This window comes from Dinoponera quadriceps, unplaced genomic scaffold (assembly GCF_001313825.1).
Source record: "Dinoponera quadriceps isolate SergipeBrazil2010 unplaced genomic scaffold, ASM131382v1 scaffold558, whole genome shotgun sequence".
Lineage (NCBI taxonomy): Eukaryota > Metazoa > Arthropoda > Insecta > Hymenoptera > Formicidae > Dinoponera > Dinoponera quadriceps.
This window is the reverse complement of record NW_014554665.1, coordinates 548,518-574,180: the sequence shown is the minus strand read 5'-3', so window position 1 is coordinate 574,180 and position 25,663 is coordinate 548,518. Positions and strand designations below refer to the sequence as shown.

Genomic DNA, 25,663 nt, shown 5'->3' with positions numbered 1-25,663 from the left:
CCCCCCCCCCCCCCGAGCTACGATTGCCCGCCCGTTAGACGTTATTAATCCTCGAGCCGTTCCGACAGCCTCCGCTTTTTTTTGCAGTAACACGCGAATTGCATTAGAATCGCTGCAACGCAGTACGCACGCACGTACGCGCGTTACGTGCCGGGTGACCGTGAAAGTACCGAGGGTGAAAATGAGAATGGGCGAGTGGATTCGCGCTTGAAACAAAAGCGCGTTACTTCTTATCGCTGATCGTTTCGATTTCTCTTCCCCCGGTTGCTCGTCCCGATTGTTCTCGGCCGGTAGTTAACACTTAATGCCATTTATACTGCTGGAATAGATAAATCAGTCGTATGGACGGTTACGGCGCGATCACACGCTAATTGCATAGAAATGGCGAGCGAATCGGCGGATGATTTGGATTTTCAATTAAAGCCTTATTCCGTACCGGCTATCGTTCCACTCAGCTTCAACTCGCTTCACTAAGTATCCCGGGAGATCCAGGAAGTAGTTACACCGCGTCCAATCAGTATATACCCTCTTTGGGCGAGTTTTTAATTATGACTCAATCTACCCGAGCACAACCGCCCGCTGTTACTATAATCGTGGAATTCAGTGAAACATTAAAAAAAAGGAAAAAGAGAGCCGATATCAAGTCCTGAATTCTTTGCCCGGATTTCATTTCGGGGGGGGGCGCGACACACTCCACATTGTGGTGTGCGTGCGTGCGTGCGTGCGCGCGCACGCACGCGAGGTCTTTTGCGATTAATATTAAAGGCCGCTTGCCGCAGAATTAAAAGCGATTCACACGATCTCGATTTAGCGCGGCAAATTGTGCAATGTAATGGTGAATCTCCGGAAATTTTAGCGGCAATTCTTTTTTCCGAGAAATTTCGAAATTAGACTCTCCGTTCTCGCCCCTGACCTGCCCCTTCACCGGCGACGGATCCCGGTCGGCAAGAAACGAGGATGCGACAACCGGGTCGATGTTTGTCCCGCCGTTACGAATTGGCACCGCTAAATGGCGGGCGATTTTTCACGGGAGCCCGTAATAATCTCGAATTAGCTTTTCGGTAGTCCGTCGCCCTCGACCCTCGTAATAAGCTTAACCGAGCGCAACAATATAATTTATAGAAGCCACTTCTTTACGGCTAATTATGGCGAATTACGGTCGTACGAAAGAAAAAGGAAGAGAGAGAGGCGCCCATTAAGTCGCGCTGGACCTGATTAAGAAGACGGACGAAACGCGGCAAAGGGAAGATGACGGCGCGACCGCCGCCGGTTTATCTCAGATTCGCGTGAAATACCTCCGCGATGCTGACCCGCGGCTACGGCTGAAGCGAATCGTAACGGGTGTCCCGCGAGGCTGCTCAGCCCTCTGTAGTCTGATACGGCTTTAAACTCCGCTCAATATTCATACAGTTCCCAATAATCATCAAAAATTTCTACCTGTAAAACTAGTCGGGGGTATAATGAAAATGTGGAGCGCGCGATGCAACCTTTTTCTTCTTCTCACAGATCACAGAGGGTGGAATCCTATAAACGTTAATGAAGGTTAATCCTTCGTTTGATAGGAAATGAAAAGAAAATGGATGGTGCGCGTCAGCTTTAATCTATTTGGCAAACGGCGTGTTTGACAAATTTTTACCGTTGATGAATTGATCAATTGCTGCACGATATTAAAATAAACACGACCGTCCGTCGTTCGACTCTGTGGAGTCGGGATTCGCTCCGCGAGAGGAGGCTGTCGCAGCAGCATTCGGCCACTCGGTTAATGGTACGTCGAGTCCTTTAATCGATAGAAAGGAGCGCGTGGTGTCGGTTTAGTGCTCGCGCAAGGCNCCTCCCCCTGATAACGCGTTGTATTTCGCGAGTTAAAACGTTCGCGCACGCTTCGTACCGACGCGCGTATAGCGAGAGAAGAAGATATGATGTGAAACAGCGGAGGAAGGCAGAGTCACGTGGAATATGGTGGAAAACACGGTGGAAGGTGGGAGAAAAAAGTTTGAAGGTATGAAATAAAAGAAGAAGACCGAGGAAGGCCGGAGGAGAATATAGATGAGGAGGAAACGATTCGGGAGGAATGGTGGGCTAACGTAGTGCCAGATGAAAGAGAAGAAAGTAGGGAAGAGGACAGGCGAGAGAAGAGAAGGAGGAGAAGAGAAGAGATGATGACGGGGTAGATACAGAAGATAGAATGAAGAAGAAAAAAAGGGAGAGTGGAGAGATGTTGGATGACGATCAAGGAAGCAAGAGGAAGGCGGTACGCGAAAGAACGGCGCGATCGACAGGCAGAGGAGGAGGAGGAGGACAAAGAAGCGGCTGAAAAGGGAGGAAGGAAGGACGACGGGATGATAAAAGGAAAGGATAAAGGTGAACTTCGCGGGCTCCTGTGGAAGGAAAAGGGAGACAGGGCAGAAGAGTGAAGCGACAAGATGACTGACGAGGACAAGAAGATTGCTGAGGAGAGAAATGTAGAGAAGCTGATGAAGTAGATGTGGCAGATAGAAGAAGGAGAGAGAGAGAGAGAGAGAACAAGCGGGTCAGTGACAGATGGACGAAAAGCAGGAGGATACATACGTTGCTACGTATCGTAAGTGAAAGGAGAACATTGTATCGGGAAGAGGAAGACGCGAAAATATTTAAAAAGCGACAAAGAGGGTAAGCTGATGGAGGTAGAACGGAAAAGGGGAGTCACTGATAGGTGACTTTCGCGTCGAAAGAAAGCGCAGGGAAGAGAATTGGTCAGCACCGATATACGTGTTCATACGCGAAAGGGCGATACCGCCAGGTCTGGTGGAGGAAGACAACGAATTGCTCCTAGATACAGAAGCGAAGGAGAGAGAGAGAGAGTGAGAAAGAGAGGGAGACACGTAGAGATGCAGAGAAGCAGATAGAACGGCAAAGTGGAAGCGGCGCGGCGAGTCGCGGTGGGCGGAGAGCGCGAGAGATAGAAGGAAGGAGAAGGTGGAAGAGGGGGAGGAGGAGGAACACACTTCGCGGGCGCGAAAGGTAAAGATTCCCTGAAACCTGTGGCATTTCGCGAGGCAGTCTACCCTCTCGTCTCCCGCGAAGCGGGATCGATAGCGTGTCAGACGAGAAGAGAAGCAGGCGACGGCGGCGGCGTCAGCGGCGGCGGCGGCACCACCAGCCTATTTCCAGCAACAACAACAGCAGCCAGCCAGCGGCAGCAGCAGCGGCGGCGGCAGAAGCAGCAGTAGCAACGACAGAAGCGCCTCTCCAAGTTTGAACGTTGCTCCGCAGCCATTCCACGGCCATGTCTGGCGGCGCTCCGTGTTGGCTACGCCCGTGTGTCCTGATCCTGTCCAATCCAACGTTGGCGTACAGCGTCAGCAACGGTGGTCGTGGCCAATGGGCGTAGCTGCTTTCGCGTCGGCTCGTGCGACTGCAGAAGCGACGCGCGGCCGGGGGTTGCTGAGAGCGAGAGAGAGAGAGAGGCAGGAGGGGGGTAGTTGCCGACGTCGCAGGTGCAGCCAGTTGGCTGGCGAACTCGAGGCGAGCGCGCTCGCGTCATCGTCGTGCTCGCTCCGCCGCTGCTGCCGTGACGTTGACGTGGCGTGTGGCGTGCCGGCGTCGTCATCGTCCCCTCGAAAGGTAAAAGAGCGAGAGAGGCGTGAGAGATCTGGCCGGCCGTCGTCGCCGCGCGAGACACCATCTAGTCGGCCGGAAAGTGCAGGCGCCGCCGGTGGAAGCCGCCGGTCGCGCGATTAACGAGAGACGCCGAGAGGAGACGGCGCGCCGTCGGCGACTGTCACCGACACGAAGAAACAAACCCCCCGACAACGGCCGATCGCGTTCCGAGACCCAGCAGCAGCTGGTCATGATCGTGTTCAGGGTGCATGTACCGTGCTCTTGAAGAGCCACCGAGTGAGTCGACGACCCGCGATGAGGCGACGAGCTCAGCTCGACAGCTGAGAGAGAACGCGGTCCAGCCAAGGGTGCGACATCGTCGTCGGCTTCAGGCGAGTCCCGCCGGTGGGTGAGGAGCGCGAGAGGAAGAAGAAGAAGCGAGAAAAGAAGAGGCGAACTCCCGCGCGGCGCCAAGTATTTTTGCAGTGAGTGCCGCGAAGAAGTCGAGGGGGGGAGGAGAAACGCTGGCATTAGGCGGGGGTGAAAGTGTGAGAAGTGCGATTTAACGGCCGTTGGGATAACAACGCAGTAAAAGTGGGTGCACTGGGGCCCTCGGGACCGTTCGGCCGGTACGGGCCCGTCGAAGGTGGGCCTGGTGGTGGTCCCGGGCCCGGCGAGGGAGTGGGGGCAGGGGTGGCCGCGGTCGCGGCTGGGGAGGTGGAGGGCTACGGGGGCGCCGGGGACGGGGGAGGGGGCCCCGGGGGGATTGGTACCCCCCGGATAAGGGTCGCGGCCCTCAGCGGGCGTTGCTGCGCACCCCTGCCCGTCACCCCAGCCCGTCAGGCTTGTAACATAGGTAAGAAGCATGCGAGAACGTTCTTACGTAGTTAGTTCTACCCCCTTCGGGCCCGGGCCTCGCGCAACGAGCGCGATAGCTCTTTACACTCGACGCGCTGGTTTGTCGTTTGGCTTCGCTGCTTTCATCCGGAGGCTGTTGCTATCGTCGCTGCCGACCGAAATCTCGCGGGGAAAGGGAGGGTTGTTACCGCTGAAACACTTGCTAACTCTTCTGGGCTCCTCTGGAAATCGCCACGAAAATTATGTATTACGTTCTTATCGTGATCCGGTCGTTCACGGTATGGTAGTTCGAAGGGGGGTTACACAAATTACATCATTATGTTCAGCAACATATGTAGTCCTCACACAATCCGAAAACCATAACCGTGTGCAATGTTATCCAGAGACAATTAACATTTCGCACGGGTACTTTCCGCGGTTGTACACGGTAGAAAAAATTTGTGTCAAGTTCAACACATTTCACGTATGCCAAACGGTCCAGACAAATTTGTGCGTTAATTTAATATAGGGTTAATTGATGTTGAAATGTAACACGAATATTATATATTATATCATATTAATCGACATTGAAGTGTAAAATGTGTGTTCAAATTGTTATTTGAACGCTTACACATGCTTGACTATCGAGTCAACGCAAAATATCGAAGTAACACGAACACAATATGTTAAATTAGCACACAGGTATGTTAAAAATTTAACACAGGAATTTTAACGAGTACTGATTTTAACACAAGTACAAAATGTTCTTTACCGTATATATTGCGACACAGTCGACGAAATCGCACGAATGCCTCGGCTTTCCATCGCGTAAAACCGACGATTGTTGATATCGTAGAGCATGGAGGATCAATCCTGAAAACGTCAGCTATTAAAACGCAGACAATCGGTATGCTTCGTAAGATATCGGCGGTTGGGAAATTGGCCGTTGCGCGCTCATGTCTTTGAAATTTACTGTGAATCTTCCCCGAAGAGGTTCTTCTTAACGTGAGTGAGTCGAAGAGAACGGGAGAAGGGGGATTCGCACGCGGGATTCGCCGCGGACGACGGTGGATTAAATCCGCGCTCCATTTCATCGTGGCCTCGATAACCCGCGCAGACAAACCCTTCGTATATGTGTGTCCGAAGCGAAACGCGCCTCGCGCGTAAAATAGGATGAATCCCGAAGTAACGTGTCCTGTCCGGCGCAACATTGTGCCGATGTCATGCCTAACGCGCCAGAGAACCGTGCAGGATACGCGCGACGCGTGAGACAGGATCAAGCCGTTGATATCAAGATGTATCTTTGTAACGCGCGATATCGGGCTCGACAATCGATTCCAACCTTCGGGGAGATCTTCCTCCCCAAGAGCGGGAAAAAAATTGCCGGTAATTACGCGGAGTATTTTCCGCCCGTCATAATTGCGACTTTAATTTCTCATTCACGCACGGACAAAAGGAATCAGCTGTCCTTACATTACGCCTGAAATTTCATTACCAGACCTAGTTTTTAGCTCCCACTGCTGAAAACGAAGGGTAGAGGGAGAAAAAGGCTGAATCAACTAAATTTCAGTCGCATCGCATACGGACGGCTAATTTTTACCTGTAGAAGCGAGTTTTCAGCCGTTAGGGAGCTGATTCTTTTTCTTCTTTTATTCCGCGTACATTACTCGTTATATTTCTTCCACACCGATCACGTCACCAACACACCCATAGACCTCGGCAACTTGTGCGACCTCGTGCGACCGAAAATACCGCTTCCAAATTCACGCGTCGGCTTGTTTACGAGCGAATTCGAGCGTCCGGGTTTCTCCGGGGTAGATTCGCTATCGTCGGGAAGACGAAGTCCGCGAAGCAGCCGAAGAGGCTCTATCACATTAGAACGCTGCCTCTCGTGTGGGCGTCGCCGGTTTCTTCGCGATAGTTCTCGGTAAGTTGCGTTGCCTGCGAAGTACCTGTTGCTGTTGCAACGAACTTTTGCCCCCTCACGATTTTTCCGCCCATTTTCGTCGCTCGGTTCGAGAGAGCGCCGTGCCATTTCGATCCATCTCCCGACGGAGGGCGTGAATCACTCTTTCACACTCTCCGCGAGAGAGACGTCACGCACGTGAGAGAAGCCCGCACACGCACGTAGATCGCGAGTCCAATGAACCGGCCGCACAGCAATCTCCCCGCGGCTTTATACATGCAAATCTATGCGGGCGCGAAGGAGCGACGTTTTTTTCCGCTCGATGCGAGCGACGCCAATGTGAAAAATCGCGCGCGGGGGGGCGAGTGTGTGTGTTTACACGTAGTGTGACGGACGCGCGAAAGAGTTGTCACTGAGATACGCGGAAGGCCGGAAGAACTTTTTGATGTATGTTAACGTATTTAAATCCGTCCGAAAGTTCGCGCACGTAACGCCGGGAGAGACGGATATGACGCGGATATCTGTACAACGCGGCAAGTTATTCGCCCGGGTCGGAGGTTAAAATATTTGGGAAAAGCGAGGGGAGCTGTGATCGAACGAATGATCGATCCCTACGGAGACGCCTTCGAGTGTTTATCTCACACGACGCGCGATGTAACGTTACGCGTAACTTACAGTAACATAGCGTAGTAATTGCGGTGATAGCGGAACGACGGATTTATTGCCGGTTGACAATCCGTTTCGTCGAGACACTCACTTCGATTCGTCCCGAGAAATAATTTCATCGCAGGAACGGCTTAACAGAATCGGAAACAAGTGGAAAACCGCGTCTATTCTTATATTTTACATCGGCGCGAAGAGATCGGACCCCCTTTCATCAGCTTCGAATAATTAAGCACGACGAACGAGTGACCGCGGCTTTGAGAGTTCCGACTGCTCTTCCAGGGCGACTTTCGAGCTATTCCGTTTCTTTTTTTCTTCACCAACATGGCCACCGAGCCTTAACTCGCCGGAGTCGGCACGATCGATCCGTCGGCTCGTGGTTCACGCCGCGGAAAATAGTAATTTTCCCCCGCAGGGCGGTTTACCGAGTAGTCTAGATGCACCTGACGTAGGCGATCTTAGACTGATTAAGGTAATTCGCTGAAATTTGTTCTCCTACTTCATCCCCTCCGTCCGGCCGCCGTCGTCGCGCACGGGGGGTGGAAAGCGCGCATGTCGGAATGAAGCAGAGTGGGGCATGCACTTACTCCGAGCCGAAGCGAATAAACATGGGTTCACGCGACCGTCAAACGCGATTGCGCTCGAAATTACGTTCGCGGGACGATTTCGGGGGCCGATTTTCCGTTAGTTTCGGAGAGATTCGCCGAATTAGTCCAAAATTATTTTCACGCCGCCATCGGGAGATTTAATTGGGAGAATTAGAATCGGGGCTGATCGAGTCGGCGAATTTTTCAAATCATCGTCGACATTTGTCTCGCCTGTAGTTAACGCTTAGATCAAGTTCGCTCGACAAGTCCAGTTAATCCTCTAATGACAAGGTGAATTCTCAGCGTGTTCAGGAAAGCGGGGTCGGATCCGACCCCACGCTCTGTTTTGTTCATTTTTCGATGTTACCAATGTAGAAAATAGACACGAGAAGTAAATAATAATATGAAACGTTCCTTGAGAAGAGAAACAGCGCGAGTACGCTGTGAAATAAATGAAAGCGCGAGGTCAACCTAACCCCACCTTACCGTTGGAGGGTTAATTCAAATTTTTTTTCATCAATCTCAGAGGGCACAAAATTCCGTTTGTCCGTGCAAACGCACAGTATTCCTTGATATTAATACTTGTATTTTTCCTTTCGGTCGATTCTCCGATAAGTATTACGTAACGTTGGATGAACAGTTTTTTCTCCGCGTGTCTCGTTGTCGCTCCGGTGCTTTCTATCAAGGTGTCTGCCGTCCGACGGGCAAAAACAAAATAAGATCCGGCGTGACGCGAGCAATGACGTCCAGCCGGAAAAAAATCGGATTAAGCAATCCCTGTTGGTGGATCAACTTTCGTCTCACGTCTGGCTAATCCTAATCTGGTTTGTGTGATTCAGCTAAGCAAGTCTCCACGGTTTCCTGCCTCTCACTTTTCCCCGGGAACCACCCGTGTCGCGGAATCGTTTTTGCGGGGTTAGGGGGATCGCGTCCAGCGACGACAAACATATTTATCGTTAGACGTTTCGACGAGAACGAAATAGAGATTCGGCGTCCTGATATTCCGATGAAAAACTGGAAATAATCTTCTTGAACTATCGCGAGCGACGATGACGCAGAAGAGAATGAGTGATAAAGTTTCGCGATTATTACTCCGCAGATGTTCTCTCGCGTGTGTTATGTGCGCGCAATCAACACGTCAACGTTGCACTTCACATCCATGGAAAATTACGAGCGCGTTTCATATAAATCATTTTTTTAATAATATCTTCACACTATGGGGATGATTGTCCGAGCAGTTTATTTTAATCGGCATCGAGTCGGATGCGTGAATACCTACATACCGTGTGTATTACATTCGTTAAGACCGTTATTCGAGCATTCAAGTCGTTAACGCGATAATATCGCTGGAATTGCATAGTGGTGCACTTGTACACAAAATTAGTTTCTAAACGTGTTACCTTAATTTATGTTATTGATTACGTAGTTAGATAACAATTTATTGCCTTATAAAGGCGCCGTAAATATCTTCTCTCGAAAAAATAGCGCCGAGCGGCGACTATGATCCTTATCGCGATTTAAAGAGCCAGCCCTCATTTTATTTTAAATGCGCACTCACTAATCCGGAAGTGTATTTCAACTCTTAACCACGGTAATTTTATGCCATCATTACACGCGATTAATCATTAAATCTAGCGTTGTTCAATTTCTGCTATTATTTGATTATTATCAAAGTTCGTATTAAATTTTTTATATTAATGCGATACACTTTGTAAATATGAATCATACATGTCACATTTGTATATTAAAAATTTACTTGCATTAACATTTGGACGACGGACAGACGATTAATCAACAACATTTGTAAACTATGTTGAAACTTCCATCTTGCAAAACCGTATTTTATGTTGAATTTCATCGTATCGTATTTCCGATATATTCTCTTCGATATATGATCTATAGATACACACGATTGTAAACGAAAAGAAATATATTTTGTTTTATTCGCGAGTCATAATTTATCTAGTTGGATGCTAAATTAACCTCGTGAACGTATGAATTTATGAAAATCAGGATATTATAAGTTACTTCAAAGTAATGTCATCGAATGAAATAGTTCTCTTTCTTAGAATTCATCCCTCTCTTGCTGGGACCAATAATATCGGATTTCCGACGGACACATGGTGATGTATCTGTAAAATGTGAGGTGAAAACGTCCGCCGAGAGTAATAAACGTAAAGTTTTGTCTCGCTTAAATATCGGATTATATTTTTCCCGTTGACACTAAGGTTTTGCGCGAGTTTATCACACGCATATGACCCTTCTTACGATCGGTATATCAGTTATCCTGCGAATATCATTAGCGGAGGGCGCGTGTAAGTCGATTACGCGGAATAGTTTATGATCTCGAAGTTAACTTGGGAACGATCGCGGCTCTACGACGATGCCAAGCCACCCTTCTCGCCCTTCCGCGAGAGGGATGAGATGCGCAAGGTCAGATCTTAAGGGTGGGAGGAGGGTTGCTAGGTTGACAACCCTGCCAGCCAGGCAGAGGGACTCCGCCCATTGGCGGAAACCGCGGAAAAAAGGAGAGGAGGGTGAAGTCCGTGGGACTCAATGATGGCGATAAAAACCGACGAGAGGGCGAAGGGAGAGAGAGAGAGAGAGAAAGAGAGAAAGAAAGGGATAATGGAAGAGAGACGGAGAAAGCGCAAAACAGAGGTAGGGAGAGGGAGAAAGAAGGAGAAAGGGAGGAAGGGAGAGGACGAAAAGAAGGAACGCAGAAGGAACAATCTCGTTCTCTCAAGATGTTAATTAACAACGAATTATAATTTTTGTCCGCCGTAGGCCGCGAAAGATGCGCGAAAAAGTGGCCGCGAAATTAGCGCCGTGAAAAATTGCGCGACTATAAATGCCGAAGCGCGATCGTTAAATTCGGTCGATGCAATAATACGCGGCTTTTTGTTTTAAGCGCCGCGGGATTTACGATGGTCGATCCCCCCTCGTTGCGACGCGTTCCAACTTCTTTCTTTTCACCGTCCTCGCGAATTAGAGGGAACGGCGTTGCCTCGCGGCCGAGCGATATCGCCGTACAAAACGCTAAATTTTCGGCCGTTCGCGACGATTGTAACGCAAATATTTTAATCGCAATATTTTACATTGTTTAAATTGCCGCGTTTAAATTACCGCACGATGCCCGGTAGAGTAATTGAAACTCCGATTAACGCTCGGTGATTTTTGATATGTTTAATNCCTCTATTCTCGCCCCCCCCCCCCCCTCCAAGACTGTATTAACAGTTGATATTGCATATATACCGCGACTGTGCGAGGCAGTAAATGTAAGTGATAATCATGGATCTATGGATTTCTTGACGAGTCTCGATGTATTTTCGGAGACAACTTTCGTTGCGGCCAAACTTTCATTGACGGTCGTCATTCATCGGTCGCTAACGTTTAATTTCGAATAAATGTTGATTCAACGGTAATTAAGCCAAAATTGTATTCCACGGTAATTAAGCCATAAAATGAAATATCTACAGAGCAAATCTACAATATTGACACTGAAAATCAAAATATTCCCCCCCCCCCCCTCTCAATAGTATCGATTTTTAAGTACTTTTCACAAGTTAATCGAAATACGCTAAAAGAAATTGTGTACTTCGACGTTAAAGCGCGTTAGAAAATTCTCTCGGGAATTTCGTTCGCGGGACGAAAGGGGATCGCAAGTTCAAGTATTCGACAGCGAGACACGAGAGAGTCAGACTTCCTGTCGGTGTTATTCCGTATGAAATAACTGCGATTTCGCATGCCGGTTAGGTTTTTCTTCGGTATCGATTGTCCGCCTGAAATTTATCGGGGAATTCGGAAGCATCGGTTGCCGGGGAACACGCGATTTTCGACTTTAATCTTCTTTAAAAAAGCGTAACTTCTCCTGCAGGTTCGGATCGGCAGTTGCTTCTTTAACGTGATTAGCACGGCGATTATCGTCGCATTGTTGGCGACTTTTACAGCGCCCCGACTATGTCAATCGCGCCGGCGATTTAATCGAGTCGATTGTACAAAAAAGCCGAGCACAATGCACGCCTCGTTATGCACGCGCGCTCTTACAATGAAAGTGCTTAATCTTCCTTCCCGAATAAAACGCGCTTCGCGCGACGACGAGGAGACTACCGAACCACTTCATGCAATCTATTCTCGCGACGCGAGTATTAACGAGTGATTTTTTTGTTTTCTCTTTTGAACAAATCACCACGCCACGCTCACTTTGCGCGCCCGTCCGCGATTTTAATTCGACTCATTGCGGATAATTCCGCGTGTAATACGCGATCGGGTTTCCCCATTATAATAATTACGCGAGCGATTTGGGAATTAATGTTGGGAAATAATGTTCGCGAGTAAATAAACACGCGCGGGACAAAGCGGGGGATTTAAACGGGCCGCGATATTTATTTACCGAACGCGTAATTCTTTGAGACTCACTGAGAGATTCGATGAACGCGCGAATTGAAAGATCCACCGTGCAAGATGCCGGAAAATATAACGCGGTGTATCGCGCGGTATAAATAATATTTGAAACACGCTCGTCCTTCTGATAAGCGAGACGTATCCTCTTCCCCCTCTCCCCCCGCGATTAAACCACGCTAAATCGCGTAAAGCCGCGCGGCGAGCCACGTGGCGGGCACGTATTTACAACGAAATGTTCAACACCCCGTGCAGAACTAATATTAATTTAAGCTTTGCCCGGAACCGACCAATGACGTGGTAGCGTTTACGTCCGCGTTACCGTACGTGCGTTAATAACCGTGCGCGTTAATATTTCATCAAATTGCAAGTGTAATTTTCGGCGGCGCACACCCGATCGTCCGCCCTTCAAACGAGGATTCGCATTTTCTTTTTGCTTTTCGCGCACACAAAACCCGACGTTGAAACGGTATATCGGGGGAGGGGAGGGGCGCAAGCTTGTTGCCGCGCGGCCGAACGTCATGTTCAACACAAGACTGTGGCCGAAGCGAGACGGAGATGAGCGTAACGTGTGTGTGTTCTCTTTTAATTTGCAGCAGGGAGACGCGGTTTGGCGATGCTCCTGTCATGTGCAGGATGCGAGAAACCGATAATGGATCAGTACCTGCTGAACGTTTTGGACCGTGCATGGCACGTCGAGTGCGTGCGCTGCTTCGACTGCAGAATCACGCTGCAGGACAAGTGCTTCTCCAGGGAAGCGAAGCTCTTCTGCAGGAACGACTTCTTCAGGTATGTGTGCGCTCTCCTTGTCTTTTTTCTCTTTTTCCTTTGATCCCCGCACGAAAAAAAGCGTTCTTTCCCCGGGTCTGCGATATCGACTGATTCGATCAATCATTGAGAGGACGAAACATTGGCGTTGCTTGAGCAATAAATAAATTGGTAGTTAATAATCGCCAGTAATCTCTCGAGAGTCGGATATAGGATTGATGAAATTTTCCACGGTGAAATCTTCTCCCACACAGAAGGTTACTTATTATTGACGCTACAACGCGGACGCTTGTAGCGTGTTTCCACTGATAAACGATAAACGATAAGACGAATTGTTAATAATATTAATCGATGTACGATGGGAATTATCCTTTCCGTGTGGGGATTAAACTTTTTTCAAATCCTCCTCCGCTCTTCGCGCAATTACGCGATATTATCCACTCCGTTTCTCTCTCTCTCTCTCTCAGGTTGACGAGCGCCTTCAGTTATTTGTGACAGTTTATTAGAAATTCATCAATTATTGCCGCAAATTAGATAAATCGCTATCGCTGATGAATCTACAAGCCAAGTACTTTTTATATATCGCGCATACAATTAGAGCTCACCTTCTCGATCTGCATACAGGCCGAGTATGCATCGATGAATATGAATACGCTGGCTTCACCGACCGTCGTATCCTCTCACTCTCGCCGCCGCTAACTCACCCGGGGTAATGCATACGCCTATCGGGAGTACATCTTAAAATACCGATTTATGTGCCGCGGAGTTCACTTTCATCGATCTGCAAAAGAAAAATCCATCCGTGGCTTCTTTTCTTTCGAACTTCCGCGAAGATCCGCGCGCGCGCGCGCGCGGTCGAACCGGCGTCACGACCTCGCCGTCTCCGGCACTTTTCCCCGACGACGACCCAGTCGTCGTCTTACCGTCTACCGTCCATCGCCGATGAATCACACGGGAACGGTCGGTCGTCGGCGGTTTTTTACGCGATCCGCGCGGAGCGCGGCGATTCGTCTCGAGAAAAAGGGGTCTCGTGACGAATGGTAGGTAGGCCTTGGCATTTTCCCCGGGCGAGACAGGCGTCATTTCGCACGGCCTGATTTCAAAAATCAAGCTCGTGGCGCTCGTCCGTCTCGACAAAGCGCCTTGTACGATCCGACGAACGAGCGACGTGATAGTAACAACAGCGAACCCGCGGCCGCAGTTGGTTACCGCCGTATGGAAAAACGCGAGCGCTTCGTCCGAGTCGAAATTTTAATCCCACGTTCGACCTTTCCGTTTAAGTATTGACGAGGAGAGTCTTGGGGTTTACACAGAGAAAAAGGAGTTTCTTTGGATTTAGTACACGTGTTTGTATGTCTTTTGACGTTCGTTTAATATAAACGACGTAATTCAATATCAAATATTATTTTATTTGAGTGAAAATTGCCTCACCAGAATAAACCACGTTGTGCGTCGGAACAAACAGTATTATTTGGAGGGAATAATATATCGTTTTCAGTAAGAAGAATTTATTTCATTATGCATTAAATATTGTTCCGTGAGACAAAAGCATTCTTTGATATTTTTTTAACACGGTGTTACTTGTTTCAAATAATTTATTATTTGTGACGATCATTGCAACGTTTGAATAGAAATACAAGAGAAATATGGCGTTTGACGTAAATGTATTTTTCGTTTGAGAAACCACATACTTGTCGGTTGAATGAAATATTCCTTTGTTTGCTTTATCCCAAAGGACAGATTTGTTTCGATCAAGGATATATTATTAAACCCTAAGAAATCTTTTCCTCTGTGTACAGACTATTGTTCTTTGATGTTGCGAAGTTTACCTACTGCCATTTTTGAAATTTTTTTTTAAGGACTAGTTTAAGAATGATTTAATCCTAGTTTGTCACATTCCGGACCACTGAACGTTTTTTGGTTTCCTTGTAGAATTAATTTGAAGAATCTTGTAGAATTTGTAGAATTAATGTAGAATCCAAAATTCGACTTCGAGAAAACTTCGATAAAACACGAAAACAACTTGGAACGCGAGAAAAGAGAGAGAGAGAGAGAGACAGAGAAAGAATTCTCCGAAGACGCCGATTATTACTGCAATTCACAGCGCGAATTCAGGAATCGAATCGGCCGGGCGGTTCTTAAGCCTCTTTCGTGTTGTCGGAAGTTCGCCGGAAGGAAAACACGTCAAAGTAGTTCAACCTAGTGATTTAAATTAATGACCGTGGCGTATAGAAGTGATTTAAACGGGCCGGCAGCGTGGCTGCTGATTGATTCGGACGCTCGTAGATTAAATTACTATCGGCGTCGTCGTTTTCGAGCGGTTACTCCTTTCTTACGTGTGTTTGTGTCGCGAAATAAAACGAGGAAGGACTGAGCACTCGATGCATCCGTAATTTCGAACGTTGTGTCGTCTTACGCGCGAATATCTTTTCTCCTCTACGTTAAATATTTTTCACAGATTTTCCTTTACATTTGAATATATAAAAAAAGAATGAATCATACACGATAATTCCATCATTGATATCATCAGGAATTATCGTAACCTAACGTTAATATTATTTTCATTTCATTATTATTAATTCGTTTCTCGTGCGTATTATTGGCTAATATTGATATTATTACCATTATTGTTGTCATTACTATTAGCATCATCATATTGTTATTATTGTTGTCAGGTATAAATTATAGCCCCGAAGCTAGATTCGATTAACTTCATTAGAGTAGTATTATGAACACAGTATTATACGTCGCTAAATGGCAGTAAAATATAACTCTATCCGATCGAGCCTGCAAGCCCAAAAAATCGATATCTCCGCACAGCGCGAGACAACCGCGCGACAACCGGTCTCTATTATTCGCGAGGCCGCCGTAGGATCCGTCGCCGCCGCATCCTACGGAACGGTCGGCCGTTCCACGTGGGTGGCGAACTATGATATCAGCATATCGATTAGTCAAGGCGAAAAATGGCGAGCTCGCCTCGCACTGTGTGGCGAATTCAATTTTGCGCCGGCATTTTTCTGCGCGCGGTAGCCGCGCGCGCGAGATCGTTTGCAAACAAAATCAGCGCGGTTCTCGGGGACCTCGAAAGAGAGAGGGACCCGCTTCTTTCGTGACTTCTGGAAGTGATGAACGATCCCCTTTGTAACCCTTTGGGAGGAACTGTGCCGGGGCGGAATGGGGCGGGGAGCGGGGGAAGGGCGCCTTTGATACTCTCTCGTACTCTCGGACGTACGAATGTATAACGAACGTGTTGTATATAGTTTACGAGGCGCTTTGCACTTCCCGACCCGATGAAAAATTCATTAGCTACCCCAGCAGCACGAAGCCGGGGCACGTCGCGAATGGCGGTGAAAAAGTCTCGCCACGTGAGACACGCGCGTTCCTCCGCGCGTTAATTCGCTGATGGTCCCCCCGCCGCCGCATAATTGTCCGTAATTTGTATATTAAAATCAGATAATCGCCATGCTATATTAATAACGCAGGTCGCGTTTAGGATTAAATCGCAAGCGACAGTAACGCGAATAACGGCCGATTCGGCGCTTAAATCGACAGTTGCGGCTAAAGCAGGTCGTCTTTTGAATGATACACGAAGAAACGTAGACGCGAGATAACTTGATCCGAGAATACGTGTAAAATCACGGAGGCACTCGATCGCACATCCCGACATCCCTTCGAGTTAACTTCGTTCGATAAAATTCTCTCGTCTTTCACCGGACGAATATCCTATCCGAGAACAAGTCGTCACCGAGCCGGGCTCATTTAATGAAGACCGTCGCGGCGCAAGCGGGGCCCCAAGGACGTCGACGGAAAAGTACGTTCGGCGGGGCCCGAGAAGTCGCGCGACCAAAGAGCGGAGGGGAAATTCTATAACACCTCCGGGAGGTCCTCCCGGGCGTGGGTCGGTATTATACGGTGCGGTTATGGTAACCGGCTCTACGAGTCGCAGCAAGGTCCTTAAAGGTCGATAATGGCCCGTGGCGGGGGCCTCCGAAGAGCCCCGCGGGGATCAAAAGGGCCGATGTGTCCCCGTTTCGACGCCACCGCCGCCGTCGTGCCATCGACCGGGAGAGAGTCGGCGAAAATTATTGCCCGAAAAAAATACGGTCCGTCGCGGCCCGAAATGCTGATGAAAACATTAGCGGCGAGCGCGCGGCGCGTCACGATCGTGCGGTCGCGTCTCCGGGATCCTGAGTGAGTCCGAAGGTGACGCGAGAGAGAGAGAGAGAGAGAGAGAGCGTCGCGGTGCCTTTCTCGTCGCGCCGACAGCCGCCGAAAATTTATCGAGTGAATAATTCAATGGGCGACGACAAGGTTGCAGCAAGGCGGGCCGACTCTTGCTGCTTCGCGGGCGTTATCGATTCCTACCTGTGGCACTCGCGCCGCTGTTTACGGCGAATTGCGCCATCCGTGAATCCGCCCGGCTTCTGAGATATTCCACGATCCGTCGTCGCCGTGCGTTTCGTCATGGCGAGTCGATTTTACTATTGTCGTCCTGCTCAGCTTTCCAATTGACGCTCTTAATTACCAACATGTAAATATCATTATTCACGACTCTTAACGCTTGAATTATTCGATTCCTGCGCGCGTGTCGTGGTATTTCATTTAACCCTAAGCTTAACGCGCGCGCTCACGAGCGACAACCTCGCGATCCGCGTCTCTTCCTTCCTTTCGCCAAAAGAGAAAAGAGAAAGACACGCAGAAGGTGAGCGAGTTCGCGAGCGCATGTTAGACAGTTCCGGTTGAATTTATCCACCTTCCTCAGATCTCGCCGATTAGTGGAGACTCTTTACGGCGCAACCGTTGATCTCGTTTGGATCCCTACGTAGGGGGGAGCGATCAGACGGATGCCACGACTAAAATGACGGAGGTATCGCCGGTTTCTCGCGCTGATAACTCACTGATAAGTCCTCGATCTCGCTGCGATGATTGCCGTGGTCGTTACCTCGATCGTTACTTACGCGCATTACAATGTTATTAACGCGTGCGCGCGCGACGTCGCTCGCAGTTAACATATATTTTTCCGCTAACGAAGCAACGCGTGCGCGCGCGACGACGACTGAATGAAAAGTACTCGAGCCGTAGGTCCAGTTTGCCTGGAGGACGCGAAGTTACTTTACGTAACGGCGCCGGTGAGCGACGGAAATATTGCGCAGACGGCGGGATTAGTGTTTTACGAGGGTGCTAAATAACGCACGTGGCGTGGACGTAAGGCGGCACTTACGCATTTTTCTCGTCGGCCGGACACACACGTGTGTGTGTGTGTGTTAACTGTCGTCGAGAATTTCGCAGCCTCGTTGTCTCGTTACAACGAGTGTCACGCGTGACGAGGATCGGATCCCTCTTATCAATCTGTGTTATTATTTATACGTTAATAAAGTTTCGAATGAATGACCGTTTGGCGGGCGGACGCTTCCGGCACGGAGAAAACTGTAGATCTGTCGATCCGTTGACTTTGAGTTATCGATTGGATTTTTCGCTCGAAGGGAGGTATTTCGTCTCGAGTAATCGTGACGTATGTGTAAATGAAATTTTGTGTTAAATTTACCATATTTCACATATACTAAACAGTCCATACACATTTTTGTGTTAATTTAACGCAAGGTTAATATATTGAAAAGTAACATAAATATGTGAAAAATTAACGCAAAATTAATATTCATAATATATAATCGACACTGAAATACGAAGTGTGTTATTTTAACACTTACACATATTGAATATCGATTTAGCGCAAAATATATATTGAGATAAGGTAAATACGTTAAATTAACACGTGGGTACGTTGAAAATTTAACACAAAAATTTTAACAAGAACCGATTTTCACACAAATATAAAATCTTTTTTACCGTATATTTCGCAAGAGATTAATTTTTAGAAAAAAGAAAATTATTTCATCACAGTAAAGTTTTTACAAACGGAATAGTCGGAATTCAATTTCCAATTTATTATTTTTTTATATTCTCCCCTTCATATATATTGCTACCTTTCGAATAATATTTGAAATTAAAATAGGTTTTTCTTGGTCGTATTAACGTCAAATCGCGGACACGGTATCGAAATCTCCACGGATAATTGAAGGATCACACGTCGGTGAGGTTTTCCTGGGTAAAGGGCGCCGACCAGCCGGACCCATTGTCCGTCCACTCACGGGCCCTCCGCGCCGTTGAAGCGCGGTCCCATCGAAACTCGAACGTGGAAACATTATAAATGCGGCGTGACGCCCGCTACGAGTCGTAAGAGAAGTTTGTTGGGCGTGACGGGGCCGGCGCGGTCGTTGGGAGGGCGAACATCAGGCAGGAGGAAGAGCGAGGGTGGGAGGGCAGGAAGGCGCAGCTCTGGGGCCCCGTTTCCCTTCCAAGAAGGCCCCGCAATAGTATCGCGACCTGTACATGTGTGTACTCACGTGCGCTGTGTGCGCGTGTGTGCGCGCGCGCCCGTGTACTTTGGCTCCTAAGGAGAACGCTTTTTGCCAACTGCCAACTCTTGCGTCACACCGCACCCTTTTATTCGCAATTAACGAGAATTCCGGCGCTTATTTGTGAACTCCTGAGAGAGTGATTAATCGTTCGCGTGAATAAAATTCAGCCGCTTTCCGTGAACGTGGGAAGAAAAATCAAAGTTATTCACTGCGAAAAGTAAGTAAACAACTCGAATTTCGATAAAGAATCAGAAGAAGAGTGTAAACTCTGCAAATCTAAACGTAGAAGTTGCTGTCTCCCTTACGACTGCTGGCTCAAAAATCGCCTGTTTAATGCGGGAATAGTCAGTAATGGGGTCATTTAGAGCCCGATTAAAGATCGCTGTTATCTACAGAAAAGAGCATGTTATCGATTGCTCTATGATTTATTATTATTTAGGGACGTTATAAATATAGATTTGCTCGCTACTTTTTGAAAGAAATGAGGAGAAATCACGAAAAATTTATGAAATGGAATGAGCACATCAGGTGTTCGCGATCGTTTATGGAAAAAAAAATATAAGGTGACTATTCCCAGGTTAAGGAATCCCGTCGAATTGAAGGCAGACGAAGTAGCAAGTGAGACTTAGTTCGCGGACATTACAGCGAGAGAACCGATGTAATGGTAGGTTTGATAATAGACCTTCAAACTAGAAAACTTGCTATAGCGGTTCAGTAGTTATAAAGTGTCACGTCAGCGGCGGCCAACCTGATTGGCGAACCAACCTCATTTTTACGAGGTGGAGGAGAAAGCGAGGGGAAGAAGGAAAGACACTCGAGGATACAGCTGCGGAATGTCATTGGTAACGAATTCAATCCGGTTGTAATGTTTGTTTGATTAATGCCCTGTGATCATCGGCGGCGGCGAACTCCGCAATGTCGCGAAATAAAGTAAACGGTAAAGATAAGGGGAATGAGAGGAGGAAGTGCGGAGGAAGAGGGGTAAAAGAAGAAACGCGAAAGAAACGCGAAGGAAGACCGACGGAACGATTCGAATCCATTTACTATGCTCCGATAACAAGGCGGTTGAAAAACGGTGGAATAATGATATATAATTGACAGGACTATAATAAAGCTAAATGCAATCCGTTACCCGCGATTATATCCCGAGAAAGATGCGGCGGTGGCGAGCGAAGAAATGGAAAAAAAAAGAGAGAGAAACAAGGAAAAAGAGGGGAAAAAGCGGTCACGAAGGCGGGAAGGTACGAAAGAGGAATGGCCTAAATTCGGGGCGACCCTTTATCGCCTCCGCCTCTGGAATTTTATGCAGAGGCCCTCGGTTTTTTCCCTTTTTTTCTTTACTCCTTTTTTTTTCTCCTTTTTTCACCGCGTTACGCGCCCCGTTAAAACGAGACACACGAGCCACATCTCGCTGTAGCCGTGGCGAGAGAGATTATGAATGCCGAGGCCTTTTTACGCGCGTAAATAGACGAGAAACTCGAATTACGCCCGGCGAGATTTTTAGGCGCGCTGTAACGCCGAGTAATAATCCCGTTGTAATGTTTTTTCGTTTTAATGTTTATCCACATAATTGAAACGTGATTTATTCACGTTCCGCTTGCATTCATTCTCATTAATACGCGATCGGGGCTGTTCCTTTTTTCGTGACCTTGTCGCAGTAATTTTGCCTTTATCTCTCCCGCCAATTAAAACCGACGTCGAGCCGTTTTTCACCCACTTATTTGTTTCGATTAATCAAGATCAAACGTAGCCGCGAATATTTTCTATGAATCGAGTCTGATCCAAGGATATTTCCTGTGTTCGTTGTCTCATTATTGGAATGTAGAGGGTATTGTACTTACATAAAGAGCAGTATTGTCGCTGCAGGGCCACGCGTGAGAGAAAGAGAGTGCGTGCGACCGCGTTAACCTCTGTATATTCCGCGAAATTATAACCCGACGGAATGGTAACTTTCAACTTTTCCGCTCTCACCTGGAAGCGAGGCGCGATTGCGAAACGCATCCCCTTGCAACTCTCTTCTCCGATTTTCTTTCCGTCCTGCCTGAGTGGAGACGTCGCTCGCCTCCCGGAAGAGGATAGGCGTCTTTATTTGTCGCCATCAGCTCGGCAACTGGAAGTAATGCGTTCTCTCTAGTTTTGTTCGTTCTCTCTCTCTCTCCCAGGCACACTCGAGTTATGCCGCGACGTTATTGCGATCGTCGATATTTCACCGGATTAATAATATCCGTGAGATCTCGCGGACGCGCGATAAGCAGGCACGCAAATTATCTCGCGAATTCAGCCGGCGGGTTACGGCACGCGCTTTGCACGGAGGTGTCGACGACGGCGGCGGTGACTATCGCGTTGAACCCCCGCGGCCCCGCGTCGCGATTAGCGGAAAACGCTTCCCGAAGAAAACGCCGCGCGGAAGAGCGGCGGCGGCGCGCGCTAATTGGATTCCGCTAATTAGACTCTGTCTCTCTGTGCCGCGGGTAATCCCTTCGCACGTCGCGAGATATCGACGCGGGGTCGCGGGGTGGAAAATTGCGGGAGGAAGGGAGCGGGGGGCGATATCTCATCGCGCTGATTATTCGTTAACAATTTCAGCGGCGAAGCGGCGTTGAGGCGTTCGGCCGCCTCGAAGAGCCTCGTTTAAACCTCTTCGCTCTCACCCGAGTGTCTTTTCCTCCGTAAATTAGCTACGCGCTTTTTAACACGATGATAATATGTATATTAATAATGCGCGGATAATAATAATTACGCCGAAGAGCGAATACGATAGGGATCATGGGGAGGCTTAGGGATAGGTGTATGTCTTTCGTTTATTACTCTGACAATCGCTGGATTCGCGTTGATTCCGAGGCCTTTGTAATTTACATAATTCCACAAATTGCGTAATAATGAGCGGATTAGACGAGTAAATTAAACGTGAGCATCCTAAGGTAATGAGATATAAATAGACAGAGAGATTTATCCCCGCCTTGGGATTAAATTCGCTAAAGGAGGATCACAGATTACGCGAAGTAACGCAGCTTGACAACTTAATGTAACTGCGAACACATGGCTTCGATTCAAAGATGCACTCAAGGCGACAACGCGCGCGCGCGCGCACGCGAGTTCGCGAAACAAAGTTTGATAAAGGTTAATAAGATTCGCGATATGTGTCTAAATTGCGCAAGAACGAGGAGCAAGGAGCGATCTTTTGTGGGAAATCAGCAACGGTCTGTTTAAGCGTTTGAAATGATGGTATTAGATGAATATCTAGTAGGAATAATGAATAATCGGAGATACGAGCGAGTGGGAAGGACTATACTGAAAAATGAGTTCGATCGGATCTACCTGACAACGGACAACCAAACGCGTTTCGGTCGGAGGAAACGGAATTTCTGGTCACAAGAACGATACTTGATCCGTGGGAACTAGAAATTTTAATTTGATTTTAATTTCAGAGCAGATCCAACCAGACGCATTTTTCAGTGTTGAGAGAAGGAGACACGCGTACGAATTACGACCGAACAGTGATAAAATTTAAAAAGGAAGAAGAAATAAGAGGAGGAAGGAGGGAGAGACAACGGGCAGAGGGGAAAGGAAGAGAGAAAGAGAAGGATCTTACTTTATACGCGGAGGGGTTACTTGTCTGTTCCGCGTTGTCGAGCAAATTTATATCACGCTGTCCCCCCCGGTGATCCCTCTTTTCCCGCTGCTGCCGTACGTTAGATAGCACGTACGCCGAAGGGAGATTAAAGGGGGGAAAAAAAGGGAAAGGAAGGGGGAAAAAAGAGAAACATCGTATCTTGAAATATCGGCGCCCGCGGCGCGCCGCTGAAATGTCCCGCGCGTTATGTATGCGCGCACGCTGCGCTTTTATTTCTCCGTTGCGTTGTATTTGCAGAAGATTATCCGCGCGCGGCTACATCGCCGCGCGTTTATTTTCGGTTCCGCGTTGTCGGGTACCGCCAGTTAAACCGGCTTGTCCACGACAAAGCTAATCTTCGCGCGGCCGTGCCGTGCAGAAAAAGTGAGGGGCGGAGGCGACGTGACGCTTCAGGAAGACAAGACGGGGAACATTGTGGTGTTTCGGATATTGGGATATCCGCTAAGGACGACGGCTCGTCTTTTTAAACCGCAGCGTACGTCGGCCCGAAAGACACTTAAGATTAGAATCCGCGATTTTACCGGGGAAAGTCCAGATGGGATTGAATTGTTCCGACCGCGTAAATGGATTTATAAAAGGCTCCCGTTTGCGAGATTAGCGAGATATCTCATAATATTTTATCAATTAGCGGACTCTCTTTCACACCCTGGCTGAGTGACATTTCGTGGCGTTAACTGCCCCGCAAATATCGACTTTTAATGTCATCTTTTACGCGATATTCAAAGCTCCTTTTATTTCGTTTAAATAATGCGTTCGCAGAGAGATCCAACATTGCTCGTGAAAGATTCGATATTACATTCCTCCTTTTCATCTCGGAGGTCCACATTCTCGCGTATCGTTGAGAAAATGCTTGTGGAACGTTCTGAAATGCTGAATCTTAGCGTAATGTTGCCCGGGGTGCCAAATATTCCACTAATACGAACCTGATGTTCCGCTTGAGGAAAAAGAGAAATTATTAGCGATTTAGCAGCGATGAAAATCTGACGCTCGACATGAAAAGCATCTCTCTATTCGGCGATTGAGTAGAGGATAGTTGAAATATATTAACTCTTATGTCAACGCCGAAAAGTTTCACATTATGTCAATATCCGGGGCGCTTCGGAGTACCCGACGTAAAGGTTAATGCTGCTCAAAAGAACGTTATCTGCGGCTGTTTTCCTTTCGAACCGTTTATACCCGAAAGGGCTCGGAACCCCGGCAGTTTCGAAATCCGTGAAAGTTATAACTTTGTTATTTTTTAAAATATCTCAAAACGGCTATGTATATATAAAAACGGCATTCGAAAAAGATATACAAATAGTCGCTGACTATTTTGTAACTCTTTTGTATTTTTTATCCTTCGAGGTATACAAACAAAGTAAAAGGTGGCACAGACGATGCACAAACAGTGTTCAATTTTTTTTTTATTCAAGCCGAGGTCCACGACGCCAATATTCGCATGTACATCGACGAACATGTTATTTATATGTACGCGGATATTGTCTCGGTTTCTCCTCATCGCCGACAAATTCGTTTAAGAAAATTGTTCCTATTATGTTACGATTGCACGGAGAAAAATAATTCTGCTGTTGTAACGAAACTATCGTTGTTACTGCACACAATTCGTTGCGATAGCAATATAAGCTTAATTGGAAACCGAACTAGCGGATTATTTGTAATTAGACCAGAACCAGTTTTTTGTTGCCGTAGATCGAAAATATTTTGCCGAGTAAATTTGTCGATTCAGCAGAATAATCCAACGAATGGTAATTACTATTCTTAACATATCATTTCGCTGTCCATATAGTAAAAAACCGACAGACTTTGTTGCGACAGCACGAAATCTGCTGTGTCAGCAAACTATTTTTTTCCGTGTAGACGTTAATCATTTGGAATTAGTTATTCGTTAGGAATCTCGTTTCTCGAGAATCTGAAAAGATGCAAGGGCACTTTCAGTATTTTTCATATCCCCTTCCCGCGATCAAAACAATTGTTTGCGTCTCGAGTTGGAAAGAAATGTATAATGAGGAGTGTCTTCGAACGTCCATCCCAGAGTCACGCATAGTGCACAGTTCACGGGACGTTTCGTCCGTTCATCCGCGGTATCACACGCATACATACACTCCCACGTGTACCTGCGCTCTCTCTTTCTCTCCTTCTCTCTCTCTCTCTTTTTCGGGTCCGTGGCAAATCGCGCCCCGGGCCCACCCCCTTTCTTTTTTCCCATCCGGGCCCGCCTGTCCTATATTTCTTGCTTCACGCCGGAATTCCAGCCGTGACTCTTTACGCTCTCCTCCTTAAAGGCAGCCTCCCGTTCTTCTTTGGCCCCTTCACCCACCCTTCTCCTGTGCCCCTCTTGCCGTCCTATCTTACCCGCCCCTGAGTTTCGTTCCCCTCCGAAACACACGCGTGGGACCGAGCGTAAGCCTTTCTATTAATGATTTTTACGGCCTGCTCCTTCTGAGATTCTCCTTTTTTTCTTCTTCTGCTCCTTGAAGGACCTGTCTTTCGCCGAGGAGGCGAAGGGTGGAGGCGATAGCTTGTGACGCGGGGGTGGCGATGCCTCGGGGTGCGTCGTCGGGCGCACCTGCAGAAGTCGGCACGGCCGCGGCTAATTGCTATGATCACTTAAATAATTTCTGTAATTAGAGAGAAAGAAAGTGAGATAGAGAAAGAGGGGGGGAGGGGGGGGGGCGCGTTGCGGACGTAACGACGATCGTCATCGTTTCCCGTCCTGGTCGCTCGCGACTCGAAATATGTTGTCGAAAGTCACCTGGGATCACCTCCAGCGCAGCTTCCGCGGTGATAGTTTCGTCGTCGGGCCGCGCGGCCGCGCGTTAATTCGGACAGCTTGATGGATAGTCCGGCGAGAAAAAGCGCGCCGGCTGAT

General features: G+C 47.9%; 1 protein-coding gene across 4 annotated transcripts in view; it reads left to right on the top strand.

Moving 5' to 3' along the window:
• LOC106740736 (LIM/homeobox protein Lhx5) overlaps positions 1–25,663 on the top strand; it is a 47,480-nt gene that overhangs the window by 2,652 nt on the left and 19,165 nt on the right. For 3 of the 4 annotated variants that reach the window (XM_014612069.1, XM_014612068.1, XM_014612066.1), the window contains exon 2: positions 12,570–12,762. In XM_014612069.1, the coding sequence (XP_014467555.1) occupies positions 12,590–12,762 (173 nt within the window). In that variant the 5' untranslated portion in view covers positions 12,570–12,589. Of the gene's footprint in view, positions 1–4,371; positions 4,436–12,569; positions 12,763–25,663 lie in introns of those variants that run through there. The other variant, XM_014612067.1, reaches the window with a different exon arrangement.